Source organism: Engystomops pustulosus, chromosome 7 (assembly GCF_040894005.1).
Source record: "Engystomops pustulosus chromosome 7, aEngPut4.maternal, whole genome shotgun sequence".
Classification (NCBI taxonomy): Eukaryota; Metazoa; Chordata; class Amphibia; order Anura; family Leptodactylidae; genus Engystomops; species Engystomops pustulosus.
Window position 1 is genome coordinate 25,907,449 of NC_092417.1, and position 15,351 is coordinate 25,922,799.

The following is a 15,351-nucleotide window of genomic DNA, read 5'->3' on the forward strand; positions in this document are numbered from 1 at the left end:
TGAAAGGAAGGTGTGGAGTTAAGTTAGACTTTGGTCGTCCCGTGTCAGTTATTGAGTATATTAAAGAGATACAATACAATGCAACTTTATTGATCCTGTCATGCAAATGAACCCAACCAAAATAAATGCTTCTTTCAAAGCAATCATTAAAAAGTGTAGCCCTTATCCCTAAATGGAGAACTAGAAAATGGAATCCTATCCCATCAGGGAGATCCAAAATGATGCTACAAACATGAAAAAATTCATGAGAAATATATAGACAACGCGTGTTATGTAGCATAAAAATCAATAAATCTTTATTCAAATATACAACAAGGAAAAAAAGGAAATTGCATATTTGAATAAAGATTTATGGATTTTTATGCTACATAACATGTGTTGTCTATATATTTCCCTATCCCTAAATGGTTCCTTTACTGCAATGCAATGTTTCAAAATCTATTTGTAAACGTATACGCAACTCACCTCCAAGCCCTGCATATTCATGATTTACTTGCATTATCCTGCCTTCTATTTCCTGAGTGTTATAGAACTGCTGCTAGTTGCAGCATTTGCACAGTCTACCCCATGTATGTATCTGATCACATGAAATGCTGTGATCATGCCATGATACTGCTATGTGATCATATATATGCATGATATGATGATGTCACCCTAGTCACTAGACATGCTAACAGGAGACATGGGACATGGGGAGGAGTAGGTGTGAGGGGAAGCTGAGTAGGCCACATACCCTCTGATGCCAGGTAATATAAAATAAAGTTGATTTATGGTAATGTGAAGAAAACTTTTTTAAGCTAATGGAAAGGTGTCAGTTAGTTAATACGGTTCTAGGGGAACCTGTCTGAAGCTGTATTTGTGAAAATGTGGTTTTTATGCTAATTACTTTTAATTTCAATTAGTGCTTACACTGAGATGTTATAGACGCATAGCTTAAAGGAACACTCCAGTTGTAGCTGATTCATTTAATTATACCCTGTGCAGGGCCTGGACGGAAGAGCAGGACTCTTGGCAATGTTCTAGGAATACAATGAGAATGAGTCCTTCAGTTTCATGTATAATTTAGTGAGTTAGCTTTGACTGGAGTGTTCCTTTCAGATATTCTATAATGAGGAAAAATTGTCCAATCCATCAATGGGGGCAAAGGAGAGAGGGATAGGGCAATATTATATGTGGTGGGGGCACAATGGGGGAAATATACTGTTCTGGAGCCAGAATATATAGCATTATACCATGTAGCAGGCATATTTGGGTGATAATTATATAACGTTTGGAGGTTTACTGTTTACCATGTGGGGCCAGAATGGGGGCATAATACAGAGCAGGGAAAAATAGAAGAAGCAGCAGAAAAATGACACTGTTAGTGGATAGGGATGCAGGGAACAAGGAAGGAAACTAAGGAACACAAGATATCGTTGTGGCAAACCCCACAAAGACAGATGTGGCCAGAATAAAAGTCTTGAAGGTCTGGGCCTAATGGGAAGAAAGATAAAGATAAGGAATGAGAACAAGCTCAATCCAAGGACACATCATCTGCAGTCACTGGATCATGTGATTGGCCTCTGTAGTCACATGATCACCGAAACCCAAGTTATGGTTGTAAATAACATATCATAGAGTCATGCTGTAGGAGATAAGATACCACAAAGGTACTGTATATACTCAAGTATAAGCCGCCCCAAGTATTAGCTGAGGTACCTAATTTTACCACCAAAAACTGGTAAAACCTATTGTATAAGTCAATATATAGCCTGCCAGCCCCCTGTAGTATACAACCTGACAGCCCCTTGTAGTATATAGCCAGCCCCCCATTAGTATATAGCCTGCCAGCCCCTTGAAGTATATAGCCTGCCAGATACTTGAAGTATATAGCTTGCCAGCCCCTTAAAGTATATAGCCAGCCCCATGTAGGGTATAGTTTGCCCGTAAAAAAATAACACTCACCATTCCGATGCCCTGAGCTGCTCACCTTCTATCTTCATGTGCGCAGGCGCCGGGTCCACGTCCACGACAGCTCCGTGGTCAGTGCCTCCTCTTTCCTCACGTGCTCCAGGACGAGGTCCGTGACAGCTGTTGCGGACCTGCAGCTGACATGAAGAAAGAAGAGGCGCTGCCCACAGAGCTGTTATGGACCTGGCGCCGGTACACATGCAGAATGAAAAGGCGCTGCCGCGGCATTGGAGTGGTGAGTACTCAGTATATTTTTTATTTTTTAAATATCCGAATATAATCCGAGTGACGAATTTTCAGCCCAAAAATTATACTTGAGTATATACGGTAAGTAGCTTTTATTTATTTTTTACCTTGTCCTAGCTTCTGCTACACATTGGGGGTCATTTATCTTCTCTTTGTCTTTTTTCCTTCTGCTTCTTTGGTAATTTATCAATCCTACTACCGTATATACTCGTGTATAAGCCGAGTTTTTCAGCACAAAAAATGTGCTGAAAAACGTCCCCTCGGCTTATACACGAGTCAATACTGACTAAAATTGACTAAAAAAATAATAAACTTATATACTCACCCTCCGGTGGTCCCGATGCGCAGCGCTGCTCCCCCCATGTCATCGGGGCTCCTCTTCTGGCTTCCCGGCTGTTCTTCTTCCTTCAGCGTGCTGGGCGCCGCCATGCTCTTCTCGCGGGCGGCGCCTAGTATGACGTCAGCAGCGGCGCGTCAGGGAGTATAAAACTTTATTTTTTTATTCTGCTGGGGGCACGGCTGTATACTACTGGGGGCACGGCTGTATACTACTGGGGGCACGGCTGTATACTACTGGGTGCACGGCTCTATACTACTGGGGGCAGGCTGTGCTGTATACTACTGGGGGCAGGCTGTGCTGTATACTACTGGGGGCAGGCTGTGCTGTATACTACTGTGGGCAGGCTGTGCTGTATACTACTGGGGGCAGACTGTGCTGTATACTACTGGGGCAGGCTGTGCTGTATACTACTGGGGGAAGGCTGTGTTGTATACTACTGGGGGCAGGCTGTGCTGTATACTACTGGGGGCAGGCTGGGCTGTATACTACTGGGGGCAGGCTGGGCTGTATACTACTAGGGGCAGGCTGGGCTGTATACTACTGGGGGCAGGCTGGGCTGTATACTACTGGGGGCAGGCTGGGCTGTATACTACTGGGGGCAGGCTGGGCTGTATACTACTGGGGGCAGGCTGGGCTGTATACTACTGGGGGCTGGCTGGCTATATACTGGGGGGTCTGTGACCAATGCTTTTCCCACCCTCGGCTTATACTCGAGTCAATAGGTTTTCCCAGTTTTTTGTGGTAAAATTAGGGGTCTCGGCTAATACTCGGGTCGGCTTATACTCAAGTATATACAGTATTTTCTTGTATGGAGGATGGAGTTTTCTTGCACCGAAAAATGTTGCAAATTTTAGACAATTTGAAAAGATAACCATTTGCACCATTTAGCACATCTGGAATAGAAGATATTTGTCTCCCATGGGCTTTCTAGTATAACTAAAAAACCCTTTTGATGTAGAAAATCTGGAAAAAAAAAATTGGCAAATGCTGTTTTTTGGTGTTTCTGTGTTTGCAATAAATACTTTTTTATGCAGTTTGTCATTTTTTTATTTTCTCTGACAGGGCACATTCTTGACAGTGCGGGGGCTTTTTTATTTTCAATTTTTTTCTACTTATAAAATGTTCTTGCAGATACTTTTATCTAGATAATATTATCTAATGAAGATAATTTTATCTAATAGAAGTAATTGCTGAACACCCAAGTTGAGCGTATCCATTGGGGTTCAAAATTATAATTACCCCGTGGACAATATTCTACTGACTACTGTATAAATATTGCTCACCAAATGCTTTATAATAAAGAAGGTAATATTTTCCAGATTTCATGCATGTAAGAAAAATAGCCTCAAGGGTGGGGTAAAATTAAACAGTCCTTTGTTTTTAACCAAAACATATAAGAATAACCTTATTATACTATTCTGTAATGGATTTATTAGAAATGGCATTTGAATTTTGACCCTGTTTACATGGAATTTTAATGTAGGTTGTACAAAGTTATGTATTGGAACATAGATATTTTTCAGATCAAAAACTGTTTACCTACTTTTTCATGCGCATATTATCCTTTCGTTGGGAACATGTTCTATAAGTGTTTAAATGAAATATGTCAGCAGTCTTGACCATACAAAGCTGCAGGCAGTGTTAGGTATTGGCCTTGGTGAATTGTGGTATGATACAGATTTGTTAGTAGCAGCAGGACTACATTTATATTTCAGGATTGTAGCTGGACCTGAAGCACTCTGGCACACTCAAGTCTTCAATGAACACAGCCCAACCTCAGATCAGTAGATGGCTTTTGTTTATACATTACAGTAGAGTATGGATTGGTGACTAGCTTGAAAGCAGAGATCGAAGAGCACAGCAGCTTGTGGACTTGCCCCCAGTCCAGCTGCAATCCTAAGAATATAAATCACAGCTAGGTGGCTACTAATGACATACACATATATATGACTACACAGCTCTCCAGAGCCAATTCCTATTACTGTCTGCAGCTTTGTATCTACAGATCTTGGAAGATCTAGAAATGATTAAAAATTGAAGGGAATCTCTTACATTTTTTATATTATATTACAGAGTCAGTGTCCATCCCTGTGAGCATGGTAGGCAGGAGCTAACAAGAGCGCTGACCATTCTCTTGAGTTTCTAATTTGGTACTTCCTTTGATATTCTTTTCTGACTTTGGACTGAATGACTGTGGCACCTTGTTCTATTATCTTCACCCGTCCTCTTGACCATCCAGCAGTTGCAGGCAAAATCAGGCATTGTTTTCCCCTTGCCGGCTCACTCAAGGTCTGCTAACAGGTTAAAGATACTGGGTTTGCCCTTAGTAGGATGGTTTATTGGCTGCAGGCATGGCCTTAGCCACAGGTATATCGCAGGGTAAGGCCTCATGCTCAACACCATATGGGGCCCCATGATACAGCCTCATAAATTGTGGCCATATCATGACTCCCATAGAGGTCTATCAAACCCAGTCACGTTGGGATGATCACAAAATGTTTCAATAACCATGACCTGGCTATTTGGCTTGCAATGGAGAGGGGAGTGGTGAAGAGTGCTCACTCCCCCTCCCTTCTAAATCCGACTGTGTGCTATACATCCAGTCCAGGCAAGATCATAGACATGTGCAAGAGGCCTTAGAAGTGCCTAATCTTATAGAGAGCTCCAAAAGTTTATCATAATGATCTGCAGTAAAAATAATAATAATAATAATAATAATAATAATAATAATAATAAAATTAAATATTGAACTTCAATTTCCACTGTACCAGCACTAGATACTAAATACCCCAGATTTTTTTTTGTATTTTCAGCATCCACATGAGTGTACAGAATTTCATTGTTGCAGCTTATGTTACCAAACCCAAGTAAGGACCCACGTAGCGTCACCATATCCACCATTAAAAATGTGAATTATTTCATGTGATTTATTTCAGGAAATTAAATATTTCAAACTCTCTGACAACCCGTTTATTTTTTACATGTACAGTATGTTTGTAGAATCAGAGTCAATTCAAAGTACTTATGTGTCTGGGCCGAACCGGATTTGTAAAGTGCTGCAGAATTTGATTGCACTATACAGGCAGTCCCCGGGTTACATACAAGAAAGGTTCTGCAGGTTTGTTCTTAAGTTGAATTTGTATTTAAGTCAGAACTGTATATTTTATAATTGTAATCTCAGTCTCTGTGACTATTGGATTTTCAAATGTTGGGTTTTCATAAGAACCCGAAGTAACAATAAAGCTTCATTACAGACACCTGTGATAACTGTTATAGCTGATTATTGTAGCCTAGGGCGAAAGTGCAGTAACTTACCAAGATCCAGAGGTCCATTTGTAACTGTAAGCTGAGTGTTCTTAAGTAGGGGACCTCCTGTATAAATAAAGATTTATTATTATTATTATTATTATTATTATTATAAACCTGAGCAATAGAGATAAATTCCACTAATGCAAAGATCTAAGCAGATTACAAAAGTGAAACTACACTTACTGTAACTCCTGATAACCAAAGGTCACATCCCGTGATCAATCATTTACTCATCGCTTTTATCATTCATCCAAAGTTCACTCTGATGTTATTTATATCTAATATTACTGGAATAGTAACTGTGCTATCATTTATTTCTTATCTTTAGGAATGCCTGGATGTAGAAATGTCTAAAGGTATAAACTATATGATTTCTAGACTCAAAACTGACCCTGGATAACTCATTGTTATCTCCTATTAATAAACTCAAAAAAGAGAAGATAGGAAACAAATTGAATTGGCTGCAAAATTTTAAGAAATACATTAAATACCTGCCAAATCATTCACAAGGTAAGTCTAAAAAGACTTTTTGTTTTTTCAAAGATAGTTCTGTTTTTTCACCTGTATTTTTTATAAAGTTTACAATTTCGGTCAAGTTTTATTATTTTTTTGTAGTGGTGGGTCTGAAAAAGCGTTTACCGTATATATTTAAGTATAAGCCTACCTGAGTATAAGCCCCTAATTTTACCATAGAAAACTGGATAAATGTATTGACTCGAGTATAAGCCTATGGTGAAATATGCAGCCCTTATTCTCTAATAAAATGTCCTGTAGTCTCTCTTCATCAATAAACTGTCCAGTAGTGTCCCCTTATAAATGAAATGTGCACAGCAGCCCCTCCAGTTAATAAAATGAGCAGCAGAATACCCCCATTGGTATATTAGTATAATACCCATCAAAGTGCCCCATTCATGTAATGGCCAATGGTCAGTCAAGTGCCCCCATTCATGTAATGACGAGCCGAGCGCCCCCCTTCATGTAATGGCCAGATGAGTACTCCCTAAAATAAAATAAAGTTAATAGTCATCCTCCGGCGTTGTCCCCTGGTGTCCTCTTCTCCCCACAACATGTCCTCGGTTTCCCAGCCAGGCTGGCAGATGCACGTCTATGCGATCTGCCGGCACAGAACTATGACGTCAGCAGGCAGCTACACTGCTACGTCATGGTTTCTGTGCTGGCAGATGGCATAGATATGCATCTGCCGGCCCGGTCAGGAACCTTAAGGGCTGCTGGGGGAGAAGAGGACGCCGGGAGTCAGAGCCGGAGGGTGAGTACTACATTTTTGTTTTTAAACACCGAGTATAAGCCAAGTGGGGCTTTATCAGCACAAAAATTGTGCTGAAAATCTCAGCTTATACATGAGTATATATGGTTGTACTTGGTACATATTTATGAAGGCATTTTGACCATTAGTTTTTTTTTTACTTTACTGGCCTGTCTGACAAAGGGGGCCTCAAATTAAGGGACATGGTCTCGAGTAAAGGAACCAGTGACACACTGATGAATTCTCCTCAAAATATGAATATTATGTTAAAAGAACAACAAAAATGTAATATTTTTTTATTTTTTATTTCTGATAAATCACAAGAATATTCACTCCGAATAAGAACATCTCCTGAAGGTTTTTTTTTTTAGAAATATCTCCTGCTGGCTTTTACTAAGCCGCAGCAGAATCCTTAGTGCCCATTTATTGACTCATATAATTTTTATTCTTTCAATAATTTTCTGATTATTTTTTTATAACATAGAATTTGTTTTATAAATAAACTCTGTCTATAAAACATATTGACTGTGTTTGTTTAACTATGTTAGCTTCCAGATATAACAGATACCATGAACTCTAAAAATTCCACCCCAGTTACTAACTTTGTCTTGACTGGCCTAAAAGTTCAAGTAGATCTTCAAGTAGTCATTTTCTTATGTTTTTTGTTATTATATATAATAAACCTGACAGCAAATTTGTTTATTTTGACGATCACTACTTGTGATGCTTCTCTCCAAACACCCATGTATTTCTTCTTGAGGAACCTGGCTTTCCTTGACATCTGTTTCTCATCAGTGGTTGTGCCCAAAATGCTTGTTGATCTTGTGTCACAGAAGAAGATCATTTCATATTATGGTTGTATGTTGCAAGTACTTTTCTTCCATTTCTTTGGTACTACTGAAGTCACATTGTTTTCAGTCATGTCCTATGATAGATATGTGGCCATTGCACATCCTTTGAGATACACAGCCATCATGAATACAAAAGCCTATGTTAGTTTATCCTCAGTATCCTGGATTATTGGATTTTCCCATGCCTCGTTACACACCATAATGACTGCAAGACTTCCGTTTTGTGGACCGAATATAGTCAGACATTTCTTTTGTGATGTTAAACCTTTGCTTGCCTTGGCCTGTACCGATGTATCTCTTAATTCGAAGCTTCTTCTTAGGGTTGCTGGAACACTAGCTACAACAACCTTATTGTTGACTATCCTCTCCTACATTTTTATTAGTAGATATCTTTTCAAAATAAAAACATCACAGGGAAGAAGACGTGCACTGTCTACATGTAGCGCTCATTTTGCCGTGGTGACTCTCCAATATGGAACATCTATTTTCACCTACGCTCTGCCCACCAGAAAAGACTCTTTGGATCAAGACCGAGCAGCTGCCATTATCTTCACCGTCATAACTCCAGCTTTAAACCCAATTATATATACATTAAGAAATAAAGATATGAAGAAAGCTTTCAAGAATTTGTTTAAAAGATCTAACTGAAACAAATTGCAAAATAGCATAAGAAACACATGATCATCGCCACCAACAACATATCAGCGGATTTCCTTGTGCCATATTTGTTGCAGATGTAAAATGGTATTGGCAAATTTTTTTGTTGACAGGGACAGCCACTTGAGAAAATGATAACCCAAAACTTTTTACGTATATCTCTACTATTGAACCGGACCGGTTGGCTTGCCTCTATGACTGGGGCTTGGACGACCCCTAGAACCAGTGTTTGATGTGGTATACCATAGGCCCAACTGGGTGGTCTCTCCATATGCATTATTTATAGTGGCTTACTATACTTCTGATTATGTTTCATCTTTCCTATAGATGGGCCACCCTGAGGCCCTGCTAGCCTTTTGGAAGGTACAACCCATGATTCCGATGTGAAAGTATGTGCTTTTTTTGAGACACTTTATTTATCTTGTGATTATCCTTTCGCATTGGGGAAGCACCACAGAGAACTTACAGATTTCTCAGATTCTTCTACCACATTGCTTAATTGGTTGGCCACACAAAATTCTGAATTTCATACATCACTTAAAAACATGTAGGCTTATATTGAGTTGTGACTCCCCTTTTTAGATGTAATACTTCTTAAAGGCTGTTCACAACACTAGTTTTTCCCATTTATCTTAGGAGGTTGTATATGGTCATGCTTTGATGTTGATTGACCTTCCGTAGAGACATAACAGAAAGGGACTATTCCTAAATTTGGAGATTGGAGGTAACAATGTTACAGTGTGTATATTTTATGCTGTTCACTTAATATTACACCTTACTGGGTAAAGGAGTCTAGTTCAAAGGATAAAAATATCCAAAAAGATTGCACTGGAGAACACTCATTTTGGTGCATTAAAAGTTTGCAACTGTTTTTAAGTATGTTTGAGGCCCGTATTTTAAAAATAACATGTTTTCCCCTATCAGCTCTACTTTAAGAGATCTGGTATTGCCACCTCACAAAGTATAAACTGCTCAAACTAGTGGTCACTCATTATTGTGCTAAAGAAATTTTGAAGATGAATGTCATATTTTGATACAGGGAGTGTGTTGGGGATCACACTGGCACACGCTACAGGTATAGTTGGAACGGTTGCCGTCGCTGGTATCAGCGGTGTGCCTCTCCACCGCTATTTACTAAAAGAAGGAGAATCAAAGGGGTATACCTGCGCTGGATACGCTTTTCAGCCAGCGCAGGTATACCCCTTCGAATGTCATATTTTGTAACTGTGAACTCGATATTTTCCATCAGGGTGCTGAAACCTTGGTTCTTGGATTCCCTACAATGAGGTGTTCTTGAACATTCGAGCTGGATGTTTCAACAGTAATACACATATGTGTATCCCATCGTCCATGGTACCGTTCTTACTGTGTACTTACATCTTGATAGAAATGCTCAACATCCCATAAAGTAGAGCTGCTTGAGAGAAATGGATGGTATTTTCAGAACCACCAGCTCAAAAATACCCAGAATCAGGTGACAAACTCTAGTTACCTCAAAAAATATTTTAATTATTTTTTTTACAATGCTAAATTTCCCAACTGGATTATGAACTGTGTTGATAACTCCAGAGAGGATATTTTAATAGCTTGACTGTCCAGTGGCCCTTTATAACTTCAGTCTTTGCTTAGTAATTTACACCCATACTTACTTGTAGTTTTTAAAAGATGAAAAAAAAAATTACTGACCCATCAATACATCAAAAAAGACAGTTGATAATGTCACAGCTTATCTTGCCTCTACACAAGGATCTCTATATAGATAATACTGACGCAGCATTACAACACTACTGACAATAGATTATGTCACAGCTTATCTCCTCCCCCCTCCCCGTACAATGACCTCTATATAGATAACACTGACCCATCATTACATCACTACTGACAATAGATGATATCACAGCTTATCTCCTCCCCCTCCCTGTACAATGACCGCTATATAGATAACACTGACCAATCATTACATCACTTCTGACAATAGATAATGTCACAGATTATCTCATCCCCCTCCCTGTAGAATGACCTCTATATAGATAACACTGACCTATAATTACATCACTACTGACAATAGATGATGTCACAGCTTATCTCCTCTCCCTCCCTGTACAATGACCTCTATATAGATAACTCTGACCCATCATTACATCACTACTGACAATAGATGATGTCACAGCTTATCTCCTCCTCCCTGTACAATGACATCTTTATAGATAACACTGACCCATCATTACATCACTACTGACAATAGATGATGTCACAGCTTATCTCCACCCCCTCCCTGTAGAATGACCTCTATATAGATAACACTGACCTATAATTACATCACTACTGACAATAGATGATGTCACAGCTTATCCATTCCACAAGCAGAATATGCCTAAAAAAATTCTTCATAGACCTTAACATCTTATTGCATGACGACATACATGTATGCTGTAATATGCTAAGGATGTACAGGCTGAGCCCTCTTTATAAATGGTGGGTGTTTACTGCTGACACAGGCAATCGTTTTTTAACCATTGACTTGCCTCCGGCTTAGCCACTGCTGGGTGGTAAGTGCTGGTGGCACCACCATCTTGGGTTGTATTGTCGCTCCCTGACATCACTAGGAGTGTCGATCAAGATCCATCCCCATGGAAGCCTGGAGTCTGTATGTGACTTTGGGAAGGATATGTAATAGTGTGCAGAAAGAAAATGACCATGCACTAAGAGGGACAGCATCCTGGTAAGGACAGGAAGTGGACTTTCTATATACTCATGCTGAGATCTGAAGAAATACTGAGGTGTCAACAATAAAAGAAGGCTTGGCTCACTGGCAGCCTGGAGAAAGCATGGATTTTCTCTTCAGAATTGACTTTTTGGCTAGTCATTTGCATCGGAAAAACAGTCACAGTGCCTCTGTGGCAGACAATTTCAGGTGAAATGGGGAGCACTTGTGAGAGTAAAAATCTAGTGACAGGTCTGCTTTAAAGAGAGCCCGTCATGCAAAATAACCCCCCTAAACTAAATATATTTTCATAAACTGCCATTAGAGAGCATTGCCTCTATCCCTTCATTGTCCCTCTACATGCCTGTAAACCTAAGCAATGAGGTCCTAAAGCTGTATGCAAATGCCCTGTGAAATGTCCAATGAAGCATTAGCATATTCAAGCTGTCCACCTTATTCATGAGTGGGAGGCACAGCCACACCCCCAGTGCATGACTGACAGCCTGTACAATGGTGTGAGGCTGTATAATGATGTGCTTCCTGGTGCTGGTGGCCACGTCCCCTGCAGCCTGTGTGTGCATGTGTGTGTGTATAGGAGAGATACAGCAGCTCCAGGCAGCCATGTTATAGCAGAACATGTCAGATTCATGTGTAGCTGATGTCTGTGTCTCTCACCTGTATATTAGGAGGATGCAGCATGTCAGCAGATACTAGCCATGCTTTACTATACATTACACACAGACATGAGCAGGGGGAGGAGAGGGGAGGGGTAACAGGTGTGACATCACTGCCTCTGATCATGTGACCGACCAGCCTCATTTACATGATAAAGAATAGATGATTTTATCATGATTAATGTATGAAATAACTAGATAAAGGCAGGGATGGGATCCATGTGAGCTGCTCCAACAGGTGACAGGACTAGTGGCAGACACCTGATGACAGGTGCCCTTTAAGCAAATATAAAAGAAGTGTTTAGTGGACCTGAACTGCAAAGCCCAGGTTTGTCCTGAACTTTGTGATTTTGGGTCAACAATCTGGCCCCAAACATCAGTCCGGACGCTTGGGTCCATATTTGGCTCAACTCTCCTAGTTTCCCAATAACATTTCTGGACATTAATTCTTTAAATCCTCCTGGAAAAAAATCCGAAGGCAGCTTTTAAAGGCATATGGCGCATGCACACCACATTTTTCTGAAAATTGATACTGCCTTTGCGGCTATTTATTAAATTGCCACCCGGGACTTTGCTGGCTACATTTAAAGAGCTAACACCCACAACCAGTATCAGCTACTACCGCAGGTGAAAATTGGCGGGGGTTCTAATGTTCAGGTTCGCTCATCACTAAAAATAAATCAATGTGTGTCCTGTGTGTTTTTAAAATTGAGAATCCCATTGGGGCTTATTTACCAAGGGTCCTGCGGCCGCATTTCATCGGGTTTCCCAACTTTTCAGGAATCGCGCTGGGGATTGTGTCACACGTGATCAGATTGTGTCGCAATCTTGCCGGCTTTCACGTGAAAGAAATCGAGGGGCGGGCCGGCAGACGATCTAACGGATTTGGACTAAGCGCGGGATTTAACATTTAAATTTGTCTCGCAAGCCATGCAATTACATGCACCAGGAGGAAGATGGTGAACTCCAGTGGACCTGACCAGGGAAGCGACACATGCAGGAAATCGGGTGCACGCTCATAGTGAATCGCGACAGCCGTGCATTGGAGTCAGGGAGCGCACCTCTGGGATCGCACAAGGACGGATAAGTAAATCTGCCCCATGTATAAATTTAGAGCAGCTTTCTTACATTTTAATGAAATGGGCATGACATTTTGAAAACATTTCGGTATGTGTAAAAGAAGAATTGCAATTTTCATTTTTTACCAGACATTTTGCATTCATTTTTAAAAACACCAGTGTGGCAAAAATGCTCATATTTCCATGTAATAGTAACTGGAGAGATGACTTTTTATAGTATGCAATTTTTACTGTGTACCAGCCATTTAACCTGTTGGGTTTAAATGCCCACAATACTACTTGCTGAATTCCGTAAGGTTTTTAAAATTGGGCCATTCTTTGCCATTATACAATTTTTTTCAGAAACATCTGCTTTTCTGATCTTTTGCCTTCAGTACCATAAAGAGCTCCAACATTCACAGAGGAAATAGTATTAAACACTATACACTTACCACAGTTTCTAATAGTGGGGTATACTAAAAGTTTGCATTAGAACAATTGAACTTACTCAACTAATGCAACTAGCAAATGTCACGCAGGGTCTGTGAATAGGCTAAATACACAGAGTGAGACAGTGGGACACATCTGTTGCCTGGCCCACACTAGGCAGTGAATAGACAATTAGAAGATGACCCCTCCCTGGGACAAAGTGCAAAGCAAGGAGTGCAAGACAACAACAACAGACAACAATAGTCACCAGGTCACAACAAAGAGGGTAAGACAGAAGAGTAGTCTGAACACAAGCCGGGAAAACAAAGATCAGAATCACAGGAATGGTATGGAGCTAAGAAAAAAACTCTATAGCCAGCTCCCAAAGAAACTTGAGCAGGGTATTTATTTGATCTCAGAGCCATGGCACTGACAATTAATGGGCCACAAATAAGAGAACTGAACAACACAGAGAGCAATGTGATTAGTGCTAAAAGATGTTAGTCACAGCACGTTTACTCTCAATGAACTGAAACTAAGCTGCAGGAAAGCCAAAAAGCTTTCAAGCTTTAATTAGTATTCACACTACAGTGTTTATTAAAACATCATGAAACAGTTAACATCTACTCTGCTGCATCACAGATCAAGGATGCCATTACAGACAGGAGGATGCCATTACAGACAGGAGATAGAGCTAGAGAGATGTTGCTCCTCATAGGGTCAGTCATACAATCAGAAACTTCTCAAATACCAATGATTGCCCTTTTTAGGGCACTTAGATAGGGAGAGGAGGCTGCTGTAAATAGGGACAGATGGAAATCTAAAATAATTGCTCTTATACAGCACATGTCTCGTTTGGCCAATCACACTAACGCCCACAAAAGACTGTGGTTACTAAGAGGCTGTGATCAACCAAACAGCTTGCCATGTTTTCCCTGAACAGGAACATGAACATAAATTCCATGGTTCTGACCCACTCATCACCATTCATGATACTTCGCTGTGGTCTAAAAAGATGGCTGGCATTTTTGCAATTTCCTCGAAACAAATTCCATAAAGTTTGGATAAACTAACTTCAAACTTTTGGAAAGTTTGGGTCAAATCTGATTTCATAACTAGTAACTAGTTTCAGATCACATACCGTATTTTCCGGGCCATTAGGCGCACCGGAATATAAGGCGCATCAGTCCGATGCGCCTTATATATGTAATGATTCCATATATAAGGCGCATCGGACTATAAGGCGCAGGGTCCGGGGGCGTTAAGGAGGTCCGGGGGCGGAGCGGATACCCGACGAGAACAGAAGCGTCGCGACCCGAAGACGAGACCCGACGAAACGCGGTGACGCGGGGAAGGTGAGCGGGGAAGGTGAGGGGGAGGTGGAGGTGGGCAGCGGACCATACTTACATAGGTCCCCGCTACCGGAGACAGCAGATCTCCAGCGAGAACTGCAGACCGACGCGGCAGAAGTTGTTCGTGCCGCATGGTCTGCGGTTCCCGCTGGAGATCTGCTGTCTCCGGTAGCGGGGACCTATGTCCGCTGTCCTCCTATAGGGCGCACCGGACTATAAGGCGCACTTTGGATTTCCAAGGAAATCGAAGGCTTTTATGTGCGCCTTATAGTCCGGAAAATACGGTATCTATATTTTTGTATCGTTTATATAATATTTTTGGTGTGACATTACTATTAAATCATTTATTTATTTATTTCCCCCCCCCCCCCCATTGCTGGTTCAATTGCAGAATTCCTTTGTGGACCATATTCACAAGGGCACTTAATGGTAATTACTACATAGAAAAACAAATCTTTGAACCCAATATATATTGCAATCTGGAAGGGATGAGTATTCTTTCCCAGTCAGATTATTT

General features: G+C 40.7%; 1 protein-coding gene across 1 annotated transcript; it reads left to right on the top strand.

Moving 5' to 3' along the window:
• The first annotated feature begins 7,678 nt into the window (after window positions 1-7,678).
• Window positions 7,679-8,608, top strand: LOC140070137 (olfactory receptor 12D1-like). Its single transcript, XM_072116470.1, has one exon. The coding sequence runs from the start codon at window positions 7,679-7,681 to the stop codon at window positions 8,606-8,608; it is 930 nt and encodes a 309-aa protein (XP_071972571.1).
• The last annotated feature ends 6,743 nt before the right edge of the window (window positions 8,609-15,351 follow it).